The following is a 21,391-nucleotide window of genomic DNA, read 5'->3' as shown; positions in this document are numbered from 1 at the left end:
ATATATATATATATATATATAGGGCAGCACGGCGGTGCAGTGGTTAGCGCGTGTGTGGCACAGTTCTGAGATCGAACCTTCCTGTGTGGAGTTTGCATGTTTACCCCGTGCTTGCGCGGGTTTCCTCCGGGCACTCCGGTTTCCTCCCACATTCCAAAATCATGCATGTCAGGTTAGTTGTCCAAATTGTCCCTAGGTTTGAATGAGCCAACGAATTGTCCGTCTGTGTGTGCCCTGCGACTGGCTGGCAACCAGTTGAGGCTGTCCCCTGCCCACTGCCTGAAGATTGCTGGGATGGGCTCCAGCACCACCGCGACCCTACTGAGGATAAGCGGTGCAGTTAATGGATGTATATATATATATATATATATATATATATATAATAGGTCTAATTCGCATGATTCTGTTCTTTATTAAGGATCAATGAAATAAAAAACAAAGGCATTCAAAATAACTAAAGAAAACAAAAACAAAACTTGCAACCGATTAAGGCAAAATTTTTCAGCCAAACCAGTTAGCCTGGATCATAAATCATCATCATTGTGCTTTTGTGCAATACTATCCTGGGCATCTCTTGGCCAACTAAATGCTACACACTGTGGTTACTCATATAACGTCACATAGAGCCGCTTTCCCCTTTTTTACTAATACAAACTCACCAAATAAATCAATAAAACGTTGCAGTTCTTGATGTAGGGATTCTATGAACTGCAAATATCGATCTTAGGACCCTTCTAGCTTGTTTACAATTGAATGTGTGTATCACGAAGGATGGGCTGCAGTTGACCATTCCCCACCCTGATAGGCTAAAAACGCAGAAATTTGGTTTGATTTGCGTGTTGTTGTGCCTTCCACGGATGCTAAGCCAGGCCTTTAACAAAACAGTTGCACGACCCAACAGGCAAGTACCCCTGCCTGTCTCCATAAGACATTTTAGACTTTCATGCCTTGTTCTGGTTTTGCAAAGTGCTTCCCCCCCCCCCCAGCATAAATGTTGTTTTTTTTCTTGCAATTTTATTGTTTATAAAGTTTGGTTATAATGTTAACACAACATTGCAGTGAAATTTTTGTATGGGAGTGAACTGTATATGCATTATGTTTAATATAGCAAAAAAACCGAAAGTATTATCAGTATCTGAAACTCATGACAAAAAGTTACCGGACACCAGGGTAGACAACTCTGAAAAGTTGCCTGCCCAGCCAAAAAGTTGCCTGCCCCATTTTTCACAACTTGAAACACAATAAGAAAACTAATCGCAAAAAAACAAAAACAAAAAAAAACAAAAAACAAAAAAAAAACATTGTTGCAAAGTATTAAGGATTGATAATCAGAAAATAGAACGGCACTTTAAAATTAATTATAAATCTACTTATAACATTCATTGCATGTATATGACATCGATGTTTTCCATCTGCCATCACTATATACCTGTATTTACTCATCTTCATTCATGCAATGTTTGCGTTGCGTCGTCTGCTACAAGCCACGCAAACTCCTCTTTCCACGATGCTTTTACTCTACATTTACATTTTGTAGCGTCATCAATTTTGTTAGCTTCTTTTAAATATTTCTTCTGCGGCTGAGGTTTGGCTTGATTCCTAACCACTTCTCCATTTTTCTTGTGTTCTCCGTGCGTCTACTTTGGAAAATGATATGCAAATGCGAAACCTTATAACGCTCGTGAAGGTACGGAAGCACGAAGATATTCGATGCAGGCTTCTCATTGGCTGCAGAGTATGCAAATTGCCAAACAAACCGAAATTCCGGAATTCCCAAACCGAAGATTTCGAAATTTGATTAGAAAAAAATCTTCAGTTTTTTTTTTTTTTTTTTCTTTTCTTTTCTTGAAAAAGTTGTCGGCCACCCGGGCAGAGACATTGTGAAAGATGCACGCCCTTGGCGTCCGGGCAGACATTATTTCAGACACTTGTATTATGTCAAAGTGTACATTGATGATCCACTTTTAATATTATATTGAGCTTAAAAATGTGCATTTAAATATGAAAAATACATTCGAGTGCCTTAATCTACCCACCAGATAGTCATCTTTGGGGTCAAAGGTGACACTGAGCACAGGGGCTTCGTGCCCCCGCAGGGTTTTCTGTTGGCTGCTGTCCGACACGTTCACGACCTTAACCAGGAAATCACTGAATACAAAAAGATAATGGCAAATCAGTATGCACACACAGATACTAGCTGGCAATCTGGTCAGGACATACAATAGACAATCCAGCTGGTCTGCAGGTCTTAAAGTCAATAGAAACACAAACATAAGCGTCAGAATGTCAGCATCAATAAGCCCCTCTGCACAAATCAATTCGGATAGCGGGCAGACATTTCCAATCACAGCTAATCATAAACCCATCTATGCGTCGCTTCATCTCTGTGCCGGAAACGGCTTTCGTGCACATCCACAGGAACAGACTTCGACGTAACATCTTCGCTGTCTGGTGAGTCATAATACGTTCAAAATGTGGCGTGCGAGAAATCTTCACGAGCTGGCAAACTTGAAGCCTAAGCGTAACAGACGTGATTGGTTTGACAAAGCGAAAGAGACGTTTGCTCGTCTTTCTGCTCAGCTTCTAGAATATTGCTGGGGGGGAAAGATCAGGGGTGAATATGGGCCAAAAAGGTAGATATCTTCACATTGCATAAAAAATAATTATGTGACAAGTACCGCCCAAAAAATATTGTGGAGCTGCAGAGCAATCTCGATGGCGCAAGACTAAACAAATCCATGTTTTTATCAACCATTACAATACATTCAATTATGCAGTTTAGGACAACAATTTAATTTACTTTACAGTAATCCCTCACTGTATCATGGTTTACTTTTGGCGGTTTCGATACTTCACAGATCTTCAACATGCATACGATGTGTTCTGCAGCAGACAACACACAGCAGATGCTATGGGGGGAGGTGCGGAGGGCTATTTGTGAGTGTGTTTGTGCGTGTGCGTGTGGGCCAGACTGTGTACTCGACTGGTGTATACTGGCAGTAAACAGCAGGGCGCACAATTAAACAAAAATGCAAAGCAGGGCAACAGCTAGTATTTTAGCACCTTGTTCCAAACAAATACATTAATTAAATTGAACTCTAAAGAAAGTCAAAAGAAATGCTGATCACCACCGGGTGCTCCGTGGATTGTTATCGGTTCCGGGAAGAGACTGAAGCAGCGACAGAAGAGAAAGCAATTGCAAAGCTGCAGGCCTACTGCAGCTAGAATGCGTAGCAAATCTCTTAAACCACCCCTTCAGAGCATGTATCTCAACAACGCCAGTTCCATTACCCATGAAACAGATGAACTGGAGCTTTAACTTGACTTTAACTGACAGAACATGTGTTGCGTTCGTAGTCTGTATCTGTATGTGTTTTTTAAGGTATATTGATTGGCAAGATTACAACAATAAAGTGATCGTAGACTTTATGAGTTTATTAGGACATATGACAAACACCGTAGTGCTGAAAAGCATAGTTCACGTTAAGGTCAGATTAAGGCACAGCAGCGACTGCAACAAAGGACACCCTCGCCTTATTGTGCAGTGCGCTTGTGTATTGGTTGAATGAATGAATGAAAACTTTGTTTAGAACATTAAAATAAAAACAGGACAAAAACCATGACTCAACAACAAAATAATGTTACATAACAGGCCCGAAAAGGGGTAGTAAGAAGCAGATGCTTATTTTCCCTACCCTTTCATCTTCCCCATTAAATACGTTTTACAGATCTTCTTCTCCTTGTGTCTAATATAACCAAGTCTCACGGATATACATATTACATAGGTCAGAGATCAATAATTGTAATAATAACAATAGTCACATATTTTATACACTAATCTTCGTAGTACCCATCCCTCAACGTCAAAATATCAACAATAGCAACACTAACAACCAAGTTAACCATACTTGTAAACGCACTATTCCCAATCTCTCGTATCACTCATACCCCATTTTCTTCATCTCTGTATTCTGCCAGTAATGTTTCTTTTGTATTTAAATATGAACACGTGAATAGTTGGACATTGTTTGATCTAGTCTTGTAAATTGTTCCAAAGTTTGACTCCACACACAGACACACACATACTTTTATTAAGATTAAGAATTTACTACAGCCCCTTAAGTTATAATTTCCCTCTTTCCGAGTGAATAATTTGTGGATGTTTTCTGGCACTATGTTTTTGTTGACCTTAAATAGCAGTTGTGGAGTAAAACAAATTACGAAATCATCCAATTTTATGTTTTATGTGTTATATGTCGAAGTGTCCTTGGGCAAGACACTGAATCCCTAATGCCCAATAAGCAGGTCGGCGCCTTGCATGGCTGCTGTTAGTGTGTGAGTGTGTGTGCGAATGGGTAAGTGTGAAGCACATTGTAAAGCGCTTTGGGAGGTCTTCATTGACTTGAAAAGCACTATATAAATGCAGATCATTTACCACTTACCCCTAAAAACTTTCTGATACAGTGTCCATCCATTTTTACTTCTAAATCTTGATTTGCGTTGTGATTACCAAAGAATATTACTTTGGTTTTATTTAAATTTAAAGATAATTCATTTATATCCATCCATACTTTTAGGTTAATTAATTCACAATTAATGCAGGTTACCAAATCAATATAGTCATCATTTGAAAAGAAAATGTTACTGTTGTCTGCAAATATTACTATTTTTAATAGTTTTGAAACATTAAAAATATCGTTAATATATAAATCAAATAACTTTGGATCCAGGATAGAATCCTGTGGTACTCCACAACAGATGTCCAAGTATTCAGATGACAACTCTCCCATTTTCACATACACTAACTTTGAATCCATTGCAAAGCCACGCCCCTGTTGCCTTATCTTTCCAGTTTATTAATAGTATATTATGATTAATGGTATTAAATGCCTTTTTAAGTCAATAAATACCCCAACTGCGTATCTCCTTTTCTATGCTATGAGTGATTTCTTCTACTGCATCAATGATAGCCATTGTTGCTGATCTGTTTGTTCTAAAACGATATTGACTTTCATTAATCAATTTATGTTTATCTATAAATTGTTCCAGTCTATTATTGGTTAAGTAAAGAAATCAACCACCTATGGAGAATTTAACACGGTGTGCCCTATGATTAAGCCCTTATAAACAAGAAGGATTTTCAAACCAGCTAATTGCAGTTGATAAAGACAATATGGCTGAAAACCTCTGGAGAAACACCGATGGGGGTTTCTACATGTAACTATGTCATTTGTCGTACCTGGAGCCCGCAGAGACCTTGGAACCACTGGTGTTGAATGTGACGTGTGTTGCATTAGTCGTGAAGCGGGTAAGGATGCCGTCCGGGTCGCCATCAGGAAACGTGTGCATCTGCACTGTGTTGTAGGAAGTTGCCGTCACGAGCTTGCCCTTCTGAAAACACATTTCAGAAAATGTTCGTAAACACAGAAATCATTTCATATTTACATTTGATCAAAACCCATGTATCTAAACATATTGAAAACATAGAAATGTGGAAAATGATCAACCTTGAGCGCTACAGAATAAACTTTTTCTCCGATGGTGATGGACCTTGGATCGTCATCTAGATTCTCCCATATCCGAACATCTCCATCGTACCCACATGTGACTATGAACCTGAAGAAAATCAACAGTGAAACTTTTGAGCGAAAATATACTTGTTTTAAGCACTTCATTTGATAGTTTATTAGTATTACTGGAGCTGTATTTTTGGTACTTCAACAGTCATATTTTTGTAGTATTTCTGTTAGAGTATTACTACAGTATTTTTGCAGTATTCCTGCAGGAGCATTTCTTTTTTGCAGTATTCCTGCAGGAGCATTTCTTTTTTGCAGTATTCCTGCAGGAGCATTTTTTTGCAGTATTCCTGCAGGAGCATTTTTTTGCAGTATTCCTGCAGGAGTAATTTTGTGTGTGTGTGTGTGTTGGGGAGGTTTCTGTTGTATTTCGATAGCATATCTTGTATATCTGTTATATATTCGTAGTACAACTGTAGTTTTATATTTGTAGTACTTTTGTCATAATATTTCGGTAATAGAATTTTTGTATTATGGTATAATGGAATGGGTATTTTCACAGTATTTCCAAAGTGGTGTTTTGCAGCATTTCTGTAGAAATCAATAGTAGCATTTTGTAGTCTTCTTTATGCATTTTTGTTTTATTACAGAAGTCATATTTTTGTCATATCAGTGGTGTCAAATTGCTAAGCAGTATTTTTGTGTTATTGTATTACTTTAGTAGTATTTGGCAGTATTTCTATTTAAGTATTTCCAGAGTAGTGTTTTTGAAGTATTTCTGTAATATTTATGTAGTATTTCCAGAATAGTATTTATGTAGAATTTATTTTATATGTTTGTAGTATTGCTTTAGTATTTTTGTAATATTGTTTCGGTATTGTTGTAATATTGCCTGACTATTTTTGTAATATTAGTGTCGTTTTTTGTAGTATTTCTGGTGTAAAATGTATGTAGTTGTATTTTTGTATTATAGTATTACTGCAGTCGTATTTTGTAGTACTACAAGTAAAAAGAAAACAATGAATTAAGTCCCCGTGTTGAATCAAAAATATACATATTTAGTTTATAGTAGTATTTTTGTAGTAGACACACAAAGGAACAACAGAGACAAAGTTGGCGCCAACATTTTTATTTAATTAGCAGTACTTTGTTTACCATTACTTTTTCGGCCATTGTATTTTGACAGTTTGTTTGGCGGGCCAGATGAAGAAGCCTGGCGGGCCATATGTGGCCAGTGGGTTGTAGTTTGCCCATCCTTTCTTTAAAGACTTCTGGACGTTATATCAAAAAAGATCATGACTCTCTTGGATGTAAGTTATTGAAATGTCTCAGCTTTTGGATACACTCTGGTTTAATGACAACTCATACCTATATTTTATCTCGGACCCAGATGTATTTATAAAAAAAGCCAAATCTGGCTCGCGGGCCCTAAGTTCCAGATGACGTGGTGTAGCGCATTGACCCGATTATAATGAAATATATACAGGTGTTTTTTTTTCTCATGGACAATAAAGCAAACGAGCCAAAGTCATACCTGTCAGCCTGTACATTTTTGCCGTACAAAGTATGTTTATTGTGCATTTTAAGACGTGTACAACGTACAAGAAAATCTGTACGGAAACAGGCAAATTTGTCAATTATGGGTACCATCCGGTATACACCGACTATCACGAAACGGCAAATCAATCAAGTCAAACGAGTTCGAGATGTGTAGTGAAAGAAAGTCCGTCTCTTTAGAGAACCGGCTTTTTCGGCTCCACTCATTAAAGAGAGCCGACTCTCAAACGGCTGACTTGCTTTGAAGCATTACATTACGAATTATTATGTTGTATACAAGAGTTAAGAAAAAAAGGAAGTTAAGGAAGTAAAGGACAAAATGAAAAAGACAGGTTTGTGGTTATCCCTTTAATCAGTATATTACCAACAATAATTTAATGCAGAAAATGAATTCATAATTTGAATAAGAAAATGTATTATTTTACTTAATTCTATTTGCATGTATTTTTTCCTTCTACAGTGAACGTCCAAACTACTTAAATTTTGAACTTTTTTTATAATAAACCTCATTCATGTCGAGCAACTCAGTGTCTCACAACAAAACGTTCATTAACAATATATATGATATAACGAAACACATGTACAATATAACATGTTAAACTACATAAATAAACACGTTTGAAGAAAAAATATGTTATAAGATTTTTTTGTATTTTGTAAGGGAAAATACGACAGTTTGTAAGCGCATGGAGCTTGACAGGTATGGAAAGTGTACAGGGTGTCTCGTAAACAACATTTCCATCAGCCCTACAACAAAGCATTGGCACATGTTCATTCACAACTGTGGTCACTTGCTTGCAAATGTTGTTAAAATCCGTTATAAAGTTGACATACTTCCCAGTGTCATCGAAGCAGACTTCAGCGTGTCCCTCCGAATGGCCGTAGCGCATGTGAGTCACTTCACAAGGCATTTTCACTGAAAAAAAGACAAGAGATTTTTTTATTTATTGGACTAACTCGAGAATACGTTGATTCACAACTCTTATTTAACCATTATCGCATGTTTCCATGAAGAGCTAAGCTAGCAAAGAAGCGCAAAGCAAGCAACAAAACATTACATTCAGCACATAAAAACAACTATTTATGATAATCGGATCAGGTTAGAAATGAATCTTCAATTTTGCTGGAATAGTTTAAGCCTACTTACAACACTCCCTTGATCCAATCCAATGAAACTCCTTGTCCAATAAATTTCCCGCGCTACGTTGAAAATAATGAAAAAAGGAAAACAGTCGTCACTGGTCCCGCCAACAGCGCGATGACGTCACAAAACACGCCCACTTTATTAAAGGGACCGCGCTACGAAAGCGCAACATTCCAACTCCGGTGATTCAATATAAAAGGGACAATGTGTATTTCAAAGCGCCTATAAGGGTTTAGAAATATCTTCCTGCAATCTAAAGCAATATTAATTTGAATAGTAAGTACAAATGCATGAGCGTTGGTTTAAAAATGTGTCTTAAGGCCGGTCCTAGAGACCGATCCATTTTTTCTTCCATCCATCCATCCATTATCTGCACTGCTCATCCTCAGTAGGGTCGCCGGGGTGCTGGAGCCCATCCCAGCAATCTTCAGGCAGTGGGCAAGGGACACCCTGAACTGGTTGCCAGCCAGTAGCAGGGCACACAGAGACAGACAACTCACTCGCTCATTCACACTTAAGGACAATTTGGACAACTAACCTGACATGCATGATTTTGGAATGTGGGAGGAAACCGGAGTGCCCGGAGGAAACCCGCGCAAGCACGGGGTGAATATGCAAACTCCACACAGGAAGGTTCGATCTCACGACCTCAGAACTGCCCCCATTTTTCTTATTTATGAATAAAGAAACAGAGAGAAATCTACATGTTATATTTCATTATATTCGTTTTTGAATCATTTAAGTTGATTATAATGGTTTATAATACTCACAATTAAAGCAGCATGATATATTCGGTCCCTAAATTTGATATTTAGTGTTGAAGTATTATGGTAGTTGTATTTTTGTAGCGTTTTTGTTTTATTTCTGTATAAGTATTTTTGTAGTATTACCATATATGTACTTTTGTTGTATTACTATAGGTGTTTTTTGTAGTATTTGTTGGAATATTTCTGTAGTAATATTTCTGTACTGTAAATCTTAGCATCTCAAATTGATTTAAATCCGGACTGGCTTGGCCACTCCAGACCTTTCTTTGGGGGGGCAGTCAGAGGTGGACATGCTAGTATGTTTTGGATCGTTGTCCTGCTGCATAATCCATGGACACTTAAGTTTGAGGGCAAAAACTGATGGCCGGGTGTTCTCCTTCAGGATCTTCTGGTAAATACCAGAATTTACGATTCCGTCAATCACGGAAAGTTGTCCAGGTTCTGTGGCAGCAAAGCACCCCCAGAATATCACACTGCCACCATCATGCTTTACTGTTGGCGTCATATTCTTTTTGTCAAATGCTGTGTCATTTTCACGCCAGATGTAACGGGCTGAACACCTTTCAGAAAGTTCACATTTTGACTCATCAGTCCACAGACTGTTTCTCCAAAAGTCTTGAGAATAATCAAGATGCTTTTTAGCAAATGTGTTCTTTTGTGACAGCAGTCGTTTTTGCCTGGGAACTCTCACATGGATGCCTTTCTTGCTGAACACTGACCATCACTGGGCTGCTTGGCTGCTTCATGATCAGGAGCAGGAGTGATAAATATGCAAAGAAACAGAGAAACTTGGAAGGGGGACAATACTTTTTTACAGCACTATACATACATTTGTTTGTCTGTTTGGTACTGTGTCAGGCCTCCCAAGAAAAGGGGGAATGAGTTTAGATAGGACCCCCATCTTTCACAGGCAGTCAAGTGTGTTAGCCTTTATGTGGAAAAAAATGTCAAAAAGCTGACTCAGCACCTTTTTTTTTGTCCGTTTAATATTGTGTTTGTGCAACCAATTAAGGGGAAGGAGTTTTGATATGAAAACCACTTTTACAGGCTGTCAGGTAAATTACCTTGGATACGAAGGATGCCCAAAACAGCTGGCTCAACACTTTTAGTTTTGTTGACTCAGCATTTTTACCAAAAAGACATTTCACTCTTCCAGGACAGAACGACATCTTATATCCACACCATTATTTAAAGGCAATCAAGTGGGTTACGCTAGATGTGCAAACATGCCCCTAAAAATGGACTCAGCACTTGTGGTTTTGCTAAATCAGCTATTTTTTAAAAAAAAGACATCCCCCTCTTATAGACCAGAACAATATTCAATTTTAACTGAATGTCTTGCAGACAGAAGCCTTGACTTATGTGTGTAACAAGGTTGACTTAGACCTATTAGTTTTGCTGACTCAGCTTTTTTTTTCAGCAGAAAGACAATCCTCTCTCACAGGCAAGAACAACATTGAATATCAACAACACCTTTTACAGGCAGTCAGGTAGGTTACCCCAGATGTGAAAAATAAACACAAAAAAGTGGACTAAACATTTTTGGTTTGGCTGAATCCTTAGTTTTCCCAAAAAGACATTGGATCATAGGCCAGAAAACGCTTGGCTAGGATAATGATAGGAGGTGAATGGCCCTGCCAAAAATGGAAATGCCATCCAAAAAGTGGTTATGTGGTTATTTACACATAACATTTTTACATTACTCAAACATCTACCTGCACATGTTCAATATGGTTGGATTCCTTAACAACTTCAGTTGGAGGGGCACCATGTCCTGTGGTGTGTCTTGGGCAAGTACAGTCTGGTGGTGTCCATCACTCTTCAGGTAGACATGTTTCCACCAGGTCTTGAACCAGGAATCGTTCACGTGTTAGGCGAATGTGCTAACCACTGCACTACAGAAACATATCTTTTTATGCTTGAGATAATAACAAAAACTTACAAACAAGCAAACAAGATTCCTATGCCATTCCACCCATTAAACATGAATTATTATTCAGTTACTTATTAACGATAGTGATGTTTTGGAACAAGTGCTTTGAAAATCGAAAGTTTAATACAACATTTAAGACCTTAAGAACAGAAATGTATCTACACATTCAGGTTATTTATTTAGTCCCTTTCTTGAGAGCTTTTTTGCAAGAGAGCAATTCTACATGACGTGAATTAGGATTCTTCACAATTGTAGGACATTTTTCATGTCCTTGTTACTTTATTTGCTTCAGTGACGCTTTGACATTTAAAAATGTCATTTGTGGCAAGGAGTGTGGATTGTTTTAGACAAAGATTTTCCATACCATTACACTGTCACATTTTGACATGTTGAGGACTTGCAGCATGAACACATCAGAAGCGAAGGACTTGACTAAAACACTTTGTACCATATCACACCGGAAAGATACAATTGAATTTGTCTGGACATAACAAATCTCATAGCCAAAGCATTAAATTAAAGTAAGTATCAACATAGTGAATACAGTTGAGGTGGACCGTCACATTAATTCCAGTGTTTGAGGACATTTTGACGATTTAATCCAGTCTCTAGACGGATATGTACAAGTTGAATTATCTTTGAAATGCATGACTGAACAGCGGGAAGAAATATAGCCACAGTTAGGGGTGTTACAAAAGTATTTGGGACAGTTGAACTCCCCATATCAACCTATCTATGAATGGCAGTAACCTAAAAGTTGTGCCAATTTAATGCTACAGTGGATTGCGAAACTATTTGGCCCCCTTGAACTTTGTGACATTTTCCCATATTTAAGACTTCAAACATCAAGATATAAAACTGGAATTTCTTGTGACGCATCAACAATAAGTGGGACACAATCACTAAGTGGAACATACTTTATTGGAAATTTTAAACTTTTTTAACAAATAAAAAACAAAACAGTGCAAAATTATTCAGCCCCTTTACTTTCAGTGCAGCAAACTCTGTCCAGAGGTTCAGTGAGTATCTCTGAATGATTCAATGTTGATCTAAATGACTAACAATGATAAATGGAACCTACCTGTGTGTAATCGCGTCTCTGTATAAATGCACCTGCACTGTGATAGTCTAAGAGGTCTGTTTAAAGCACAGAGAGCATCATAAAGAACGAGGAACACACCAGGCAGGTCCGAGAAAAGTGTGGTCGCGGTTGTCCTGGAACCCATCTCAGCTATCTTCAGGGACTTAGCAGGTTAAATATTTAGACATAATAAACATTTTTATTTTACATAACATGAGTCACAACAAGAGACATCTGACATAATTATCCGCCATTTTGCTGCTACGGGTACCCAAAAACCTTTCATCCCTCTGAGTCTCTGTAGCTTGAGTTCTTCTTTTCTTCTTGCTTTTAGGCACTCGTTTTTGGTTGCACTACCAAATATAGCCACTTCCAGCGGTCGAATAATAGACTTTCACTTTAAAAGTCATACGTCACGATGCACATTTGAGGCACACACGGACCTTGAAAGGTCAACATTTCGAAAGAACGAAAAACAAATCAATTTTAAACGTAAACACTTTAATGAAGATGTAGATTGAAGAAAATATGAAAATATTTACATTAAAGTGAAAAAAAATCTACTGTGATGCTACTACCTTGGATGAGACAATATGAAGTACTGTACTTCCCGTTTTTTAGTGACACGTTTAAGTTTAGCTTAAGATGTGATAAGAAAGCAGGACAGTTATGTCAGAAGCAATCCCTTCAATAGGTAACAATCTTGAGATGAAGAACAGAAAAATCTAGATCAAATGTTCCCAGTGCTATGCAAGTCTTGTACCGTTGTTGCGGTCTTTGTAATGAACATAGCCTAACAATTATTTGGGAGTGTGGAGTATTTTAAGGACAAAAATAATTGAGGCTCACAGAGCCTAAAGATATGTTAAAAATCTTGACATGTAAATCAACACAAATTGCGTTCACACAAATAGAATCTACATCCATTTTGTAACCCGACTGAACAATTGTGACTTGGGTTTTGAAGGTTTAATGAGGTTGAGATTTCCTTCAGAAATGCTTCTGCCAACTCTTCGGGGTTGCTCCCGTACCGAACCTGTTGATGTGAGAATTTCAAAATAAATCTTCCATTGCACACTCTAGCCACTTAATGTTGACCTAAGCAATGATTGTATCAAATTCAGTCTCGAGCAGCAACATCAAATCGATACATAGGATTATTAAAAGTAAGCAATTTCAACGTCGAATCATTGTGTCGTGCAATTTATGAGCCACAAAGCAGGTTGAATCAATATAAGAGTGTTTTGAATTTCAATGTGACGTTGTAGTAACATTTTGATCCGGAAATTAAGCAATTAATAAGGAAAGTTAAAGAGAATTAATTCATGTATTAAACAAATGTATTAATTCATCTATTTATTGATTTGTTTTACAGGAAATACAACAACGACAACTAAAGTCCAATTTATGGGGTTTTATAAAGGGAAAGAGAAAAAATTTGGCAGTTTTTTAGCAAGCTATCTGGTTACATTTTAGCTCTCTAGCTAGCTATCTTCCTACCTTTATTTGCTATTTAGAAAGCTATCTCGCGGTTCAATTTTTTTGCATGCTATCTTGCTAACATGTTACCTTTTTATGCTAGTTATAAAGCTAAATTTTGACCTCCTTTGTAGATATCAAGCTTTGTTTCTGCCGTTCTAACTGGCTATTTAGATGGCTTTTTACTCTTTTACCTAGTTATCTAGCTCCCTTTTAGTTTTTTACCTGCTTACCTTTATAGCCAACTATCAAGCCACATTCTTAGCTATTTAGCAAGCCATCTAGCTAAGTTTAGAAATTTATATCAAACTGGCTGTCCCTTTGCGATAATTACGAACAAAAAGAAGTTTGGAGACCCCCTGCTATTTATCATTTTTACATTGGAAATGTTTATTATATTCAAAAATTTAACCCCCCAAAACAATTTGTTGATAAAATTTTGGCATTTATACATTTATATATTTTTCTGTGGATAAGACATTTTGCTAAAGTTGAATGAAATGTGTTGCCATTTTCTCCATTTTTGTCCAAATCTAATATGATCTTTGGAAAGGATTTAGGAAAAGAGTGTTACATGTTACCAGGTGTATTGCATACATTCTGCATACATTTGTACGTATTTTTGTTTTTGTCAAGTCATTTGTCAAATAATTGGATCTTTAATTGTTTATTTTATTGTTTCATATTATAAAATATGCAGTGTGCATTTTTTTAACATCCGTCCAAAACTCCAACATTTGAATAGAGGAAATTGAACATCGACCGATTCATTGATTATTAAATTTATCCTTCGTCTCAGCCCCTATTCAGATGTGCGATTTTAAATTGATACTTACCAGCAGGCCTAAGTCCCCTGATTGGCCTGTTTGGTACACACAGGGCTTTCTTAACACGCTTGGGTGCAGAGTCGTTTTCATCCCTAAGACAGAATAGATTTGACATGTTAAAAGTCAAACATATTAATATTGGTAATAGGTGGGTTAGAAACTGGGGGAAACACACATCTCTAAAAGTATCATTTTTTTTTTTAATTTAGGAGGTTTCCTATTGATATATTTATTCTGCTGTCTTCTGTTTTAATATTGGACATCTGCAAAGGAGATGGTGTTGGTGTTATTTGGGCTACTATTCCTTAGTGCTCGTTATTTTGACTATAATGGGCTGCTCACATAATTTTCATGATTAGCCAATGATTTTGTTGTTCTTTGATCTCCAAACACTTTATGGTGGATCTGCTTTTGTAACCAAGGATATTTATTGGATAGAAAGAGATTTATAGCAGCCTGGAATTTTCTTATGTGGATTTTTGTACAGTCTTCTCCTTTCAAGTTCAAATTTCATTGAGGTCTTCTCTTTATTTTAAATGTATACTTAACTGTAAACCTTTACACTTTTGATATGATGACGACATTGCAGCTCAGAGCATTCACTGTCCGATGCCTTTCGTCTTTTGATTGTGTTTTCAACAGTATAACAAATAAGATATATACTCATTCCAAAACAAAATCAAACATCTCAAAAAAACTTTTCTTTTTGCTGGAGTATATTTTGTACCAACTCAACGCCCTCCAACGGGCCGGATATGGCCCGTCTCCACATTTGAATAAAATCAAATTTATTGTCATTGCAACACGTGAAACTCACAACATATTAACATTTGTCTCTGGTACTGTGACTGAAGATAGTGTGGGAAGTGGGATAAAATAGACTCCCTTTTTGAAAGTCTTCAATATCACTGAAGATCCAGCGCCTTGATAACTAACCTGAACTTTGAGCTGTTAATCACAGAGGCCTGGTTCAAACCATGGATCCCTGATACTTGCGTGCATCTAGCCGACCGCACTCTACATCGATTTCTTAGACTGAAAGGAGAAGCCCTCCAAATTTGTTATACTATTATATAATGACCATTAATTCAACTGCAAATCTGTGTTTTGTTATCATTTGTAGATCTATATTGCGATTTTGTTACAGTCGTATATATTATATGTTCCTGAACACTAATAAATACATCAGTGTGTTCTACCTTGCATGTTTTGATTATTGCGGGACTTTTTTGGAACGCAAACCCCGCAAAATAAAGGGACTGTATTAGAAAAGAACAATAAAAACATCGTAAAAAAGGCATTGTCAAACACATGTGCGATTAAATAATTACCTGTTTACTTTACGCTTTCTTTGCGCAGCAGAAGTCATGCCCATGTACGTCGGATTGGCTCGTCTGATTTCTTGTAGGGAGAGCTGCTGTCTGCATGCAGTTTAGCAACCGTTAGTTTCACAGTATATTCTCAATCAAACTCAAAAAATGTACCAGTCTGTCGAATCGGGTTGCAGTCGTGCATATTTTATGTTACTCTCCGCGAAACTAAATCTTATCAACAACATTGTTAGCAACTTTTTGCAGAATGAGGTGAGTAAGGTAATTTAAAAAATATTCAAGGCCAAAGCCCATGAGGACCAGATTTTTCCACAAACACATCCATCAGTCAAGCAGGAGATCACCGTGGCCTGTTACAAAATGTGGAACTGCGGAATATTCTCCTCCACTACTAAGATATTTTTTTACCAGAACTTTTTTTGTGGAAAATGCAATTTGGCCCCTACCTCCCACCGACCCTAGCTCATTCAGCGCCCCAAGTATATAGAGTTTGAAAACCCTGATCTGGAGGGTGGTGACATAGTTGTCTGCCATCATGTTGATGATTCACATTTTGACTTACTTTCGGATATTGATTGCTCCGAAGCAGAGTGTGTCTTTCAAACTTAGAGAGGACACGTGGCGTTACACGCAATGCATTGTTTGAGTAAGTGTTCTGGATGTGAACGCTGTAGTGTATCTAGCAATTTGATTTATTGTGCTACCAGAAAATGAACAGAGTTGTTCCCCCACATATTAATTAAATCCCAAACCTCACTTTCTTTCAATTGAATGCTCTCTGTGTTTTTCTTTGCAATGGTGTGTTGATTTATAAGCTGTGCGGAAGAAAATGGAAACCGAGCAGCCGCGAAAGAATTGAAGATTAATGAATCGAAGGTTCGCAAGTATAGGAAGCTGAAAAATGAGCTCCGAGATGTGTTTTACTTTTGTTATCAATACTTAAATAGACCAATACCAAACTCAGTTTTGCGACAGCTGTTTTTTTTTTGTACGCACATTAGGATGCTCGTCTCTGTTGTCCCAAAAAAATCCAACCCCCTGTATGAAAAGAACCACCTTCGCAACTGTTACTAAAATGGCATCGTATCAAATTTTTGGGGGGAATGTAAACAGTAAAACATTAAGCATTTGCACCTTGTATGCACAAGGGGAAACATTTCGTGCAAGCAGAGGACACTGACGTCCTTTGTGGTCTTAAATACAGAAATAGAACCAGGTACGGAGACTGCGCCCTTTCACACGGTGCGCCCCATGGTGAAGATACAGTACTAAATACGTTGGTGCATGTGTTTATTATTATTGATCATAAATAATACCCAAAAAAATGTGGGAGCCCGAATGGCCAGTTTTCTAAATTGAGCCGTTTTCTTGGGTGCGACCAGTAGGGGGCGGTGACGCTTCACGAACGCCACAAACTTGGGAAAAAATCTTCTTTTATTGCATGGTCTATAGTAAGATGGCCATAAAACGTGGCATGGGCAATAATTTTAGCATTTTCACGTACTTTGCAGAAAATTCAAGCACTTTCTCTTTGCTCTCCCTCCCTCTCTCTAACATTATATATATATATATATATATATATATATATATATATACCCTGAAAAAAAACCAGACTAATTTAAAAAATGAACTGGGTGTAAATTTGTTCTCGCTCAGTAAGTCCCTTTATTGAAGGCACCCCTGCCCCCCAAAAACCTAGACTGATTCAAAATATTGTGTATCTTTAAAATCAAACTATTTTCTTTTGTTCTCTCTCATTCTCACGCACATTCACCCACAGTCGGCACAAAAAGACACTACTTCACAGATTAACACTTTTCCCAGGTAGTTCTGGTCCCCATTAACAGCGAAAACCAAAGGATCGCTGACTGTATATGGCAGTGAATGAATTAAGGCAAATGATGTCTAGAGGTAGCAATTGTTGTGCGTTATAATGAATTTTAGTACACATAGAAAAATAATTAGACTTTCTTACCGTTGGTCGGCTCCGTTGGCTAAAGCAGGACTGATAAATTGTGAAAGAGAACTCCCAACTGACTTTATTTTCTGAGAGGGGCCAATATTTGTCATTTCGATTGTTGCATTGTCTTCGAGTGAAACTTCAAATGTCATGTTGGGATCCGTGCAGGTAGACAAACTAAGCGGGACATCTTTTTGGGCAGGCTCCGGTGTGCACTGGAGTGGGAATGTACCCTCTTCACCATAATGGGAGACTGTTTTTGGGCTTTGCTGTGGCAGCAACACGGAGAGGTTTCTTCTGACGGGCTTTCGGGGAAGTACGTCTGGTAGCAGGTTTTGAGGACTTCTGAAGACTAGATTAAAAAAATAAAAACAGCATTAACGAACACTGATATAGATTTTTACTCTAATTTGAAAATATTTGTAACATATATGCAGTAACATTAAAAATAGAAATTGTCTTAACTCTACAAAACCAACTCCAATGAAGATTGTGGGTGGTGGTCAAGCACAACCTAGCATTGTTAGTTTAAACAATTACATTTTGAATTATAATATTGGACTTGTTACAATATGAGTTAATAAGCCAAATCACCATTGTTTGTAATCTTCCAAGGAGGTGACCATTTGGTACCACTGACTGAAAATGAAATCAATTTTGTTAATGACCAATTATGGTTCACTTACTTGATGCGGAACAACAATCGTTAGCTGAAGTCCGAGCAACTTCATTGTCATTTTCAATTGATAGCAGGAGTCAAGATCGCTACTGTGAAAATGTGCCTTTTAACCTATAGTCGAGTGTGCCTTTTATATGACAAAGGACCATTATTTGGATGTGCGCCTTATAATCCGGTGTGACGTATAGTTGGGAAAAATACGGTATTTTGTATTTTTTAATTACCAAGATGATGTGTGTTTCAGGACTATGCCATCATGGCCGACGACAATACTGCTACCACCAATCTGCGGACGTTCAAATAGTGTCCCCCTCAGATTAAATTATGTAAATAGAATGCGGGAACACTACGGGAAACTAAAATGTCTTCACATTTGTTTGTCCATGACACCAAGGTTGGATAACATGCAAAAGTCCTTTCACATCCGTGGCACTGACCCAACGTAGCGAGTAGGCGAAACGAAGCAGTGTGCTGAGAGTAGCGAAGATATGGATTAATAGTAATAGGCAGTTAACTGTTCAACAGAGCTCATTCCTTTAAAAGAAGATAATGGATTCCCATCGCCATCGTCTGGTCAAAGAAGTATGAAGTTCTGTACAATTCCGCAGGAATGAGGTTTTTAGAGGGAACGCGATCGCGTGGTGACCGGTATTCGTGTGAAAGTTCTTGCAAAGTTCATGCATCAGTTCAGTGTTCTTGCAACAACATTTTATTTTGTAAGCAAAGTGCCCCTTTGTTTGTGAAAACCAGTGTTTAGATCAGGAGTCTCCAACTTTTTTCTAGCTGAGATCTACTTTTGCTTACTAATTAGCACAAGGGGGACCCAGTTTGACATGCATTTTTAAATAAACAACCATGACCATTATTGGAAGTAGGGTTAAAAAGACTTAACCCCCCCAAAAAAATCATTTTACTAGTCAAATAAAATGATTCAGCACTGGTATTTTCAAAACAGGTCCGTGGGAACCTCAGCTGTCCACAAGGGGCACCCTGGTGCCTGCAGGCACCACACTGGAGACCACTGGTTTAGATTGTTTAGAAAAAAGCACCAAAGTGAAAGTTCTGCTTGAAATGCATTGTTTCACGAAAAAGCAGTTTTTCTCAATTTTTTCTTCTCCATAAAACTTTACAAAATGTAATTGTTGTTTACAAAATAAATTGTAAAATCTAAAAGAAAAACAATGTAATTAAGGTTTGGGGTTCAAGCTTTCAGTTGATATTTCATAGGACATAGCTACAAAAGTTTTCTGTAGGCTCTCTCCATATTAACAAAACGTCTGGCATTGAATAAGTTAAAGCTCCCCGAGACAAAAACATTGTTTTACTCAAATTTATAACTAAAAATCTTACCCTTAGAAGATGATTTATTCTTGATTGATAACACTCCTTTTGTCTGCCCCATTGCACCTGCGTAAAGGAAAGAAAATAAAACTTCGATATATATGGTAAAAAATATAAAATACTACTGTACAAAAAATCGATTAGTTTCTTACATAGAACAGCTTTGAGACTTTGAAATGTCTTTCTTGAAATAATTTGTTAAAAGCAAATGGTTAGTTGCAGCATGCGTGTCTAGCCTTTAATTGCTACTCTGATTTCATCTTGAGCAGATACCATAAACATGTATTCCACTGAAGTGATAATGTTTTGCCTAAACCTTTGATACGCTTTCTTGTCATGAGATTTTTGTGAATTTTAACTCACTGTGACATACAAATACCTCTGAGTATTGTTCAGTATGTTTCCCTCCTGTGGAATACAAGCTTTATGCTTACGTCTGAAAATTGAAAGAAATCTTTCAAATTAGAACCAGAGACAACGTTCACTAATGAAACACTGTAAATATGTTTAATTAGAAAGGAAAATGTTTTTTAAGTGGTGGCAATGGTTGATAACATCTAAATTAAATGTTACAGGCCTCACAATAAGTCATCTAGTTTCACAAAATAATTTTCCCTTTTTTCACAGAAAAAAACGAAGTTCTTACCTAGGTGAAAAAGTTCTTCACGATCACAGACTGATAGTCGTCTTTTATTCAACAGAACATTACATTTTTTCCCTTTGCACTCACAGTTGTTCACTGAACTACTTTATTCCAAAATCAATACTCAATCAGGTTCAAAACAAAGGAAAATACATTTAACTAAAAGAATCATGTTTTGCTTGTATTTACCACATTGAATGTCCCTCATTTCAGCTTGACAATACAACTGCCCATCTGAACATATCTACAAACATAAACAATAAGGGTAGGGGTATTGATCCCAATATCTATATTATTGATACTGAGCAAGTACTTGTACTAAAATCGATACGGTCTCCCATTTTAACCATCACAGTGCCCCCAAGACACTGGCGGTAAAAGGATCCGTGAACCATGATAATAATGATAATCAGAGGGTTTTATAATTTTACATACATAATTTTCAAATACGATCAAATTGTGGTTCCACTTTATTTGTACAACTGATTTTGAAAATACAGTGCAATGAAAGGTACCGCATTTTCCAGACCTTCAAAAATAATCCCATGTGAAATATTTTCTTTTAATATGCATGGAGCATTGAACTGAAAAGAGCAGGAAAACTCAAAAGAGTGCAAAGAATAGGTGATTACCAGCGGGTGCTGCTGGGATTGTTATCGGGTCCAGGATGCAACTGAAGTGGCATCGGGGAGAAGCCAATACCGAGGTTGCAGGTCCAGCGTACTACTTTGGCTAGGCTAACAACTCTTTTAAGCCTTTCCTGTATCTCACCAACACTAGAACCATCGCCAACAAAACAGATGAGCTACAACTTGTTGGTAACCGCTACATTTATGACGCTTGTATTTTAATCAACACAAATAACAGGCTCAACTCAAGATTACCTGATGCTACTGTGCCGCTAACCAGCCACTTTTTAAATCACTTTCTTGCACTGGAGGGTTTGGTGTATTTGTTTATAGATCTATAGTTATTTTGTTACAGTCGGATACCCTCAGTCGGTAAAGACGTCATCTCGAGGTAAGTTTGAACCTTGGTGGCTTTTATGAAGGTGTGACACTACTTTGCGGATTTTCGCTTTTCGCGGCGAGTTCGGGTCCCCAAAAACTGTGATAACAGGGGTATTACTGTAT

The 21,391-nt window shown here is 37.4% G+C and overlaps 2 protein-coding genes across 2 annotated transcripts in view; both read right to left on the bottom strand.

Moving 5' to 3' along the window:
* wdhd1 (WD repeat and HMG-box DNA binding protein 1) overlaps positions 1-8,290 on the bottom strand; it is a 43,408-nt gene extending 35,118 nt beyond the window's left edge. The window contains exons 1-5 of the mRNA XM_088333233.1: positions 8,221-8,290; positions 7,908-7,989; positions 5,508-5,616; positions 5,240-5,391; positions 2,037-2,148 (exon numbers count right to left, since the gene is read on the bottom strand). Coding sequence (XP_088189359.1) covers positions 2,037-2,148; positions 5,240-5,391; positions 5,508-5,616; positions 7,908-7,984 — 450 coding nt within the window. The 5' untranslated portion in view covers positions 7,985-7,989; positions 8,221-8,290. The remainder of the gene's footprint in view (positions 1-2,036; positions 2,149-5,239; positions 5,392-5,507; positions 5,617-7,907; positions 7,990-8,220) is intronic.
* Positions 8,291-12,477: 4,187 nt separating this feature from the next.
* Positions 12,478-21,391, bottom strand: part of kif18a (kinesin family member 18A) — a 31,945-nt gene continuing 23,031 nt past the window's right edge. The window contains exons 14-18 of the mRNA XM_088334152.1: positions 19,625-19,681; positions 17,611-17,947; positions 15,636-15,725; positions 14,314-14,396; positions 12,478-13,034 (exon numbers count right to left, since the gene is read on the bottom strand). Coding sequence (XP_088190278.1) covers positions 12,916-13,034; positions 14,314-14,396; positions 15,636-15,725; positions 17,611-17,947; positions 19,625-19,681 — 686 coding nt within the window. The 3' untranslated portion in view covers positions 12,478-12,915. The remainder of the gene's footprint in view (positions 13,035-14,313; positions 14,397-15,635; positions 15,726-17,610; positions 17,948-19,624; positions 19,682-21,391) is intronic.

The sequence above is a fragment of the Urocampus carinirostris genome, chromosome 4 (assembly GCF_059441175.1).
Source record: "Urocampus carinirostris isolate Australia breed hairy pipefish chromosome 4, RoL_Ucar_1.0, whole genome shotgun sequence".
Classification (NCBI taxonomy): Eukaryota; Metazoa; Chordata; class Actinopteri; order Syngnathiformes; family Syngnathidae; genus Urocampus; species Urocampus carinirostris.
Note: the sequence above shows the minus strand (reverse complement) of the source record. Positions and strands in the feature narration are given on the sequence as shown.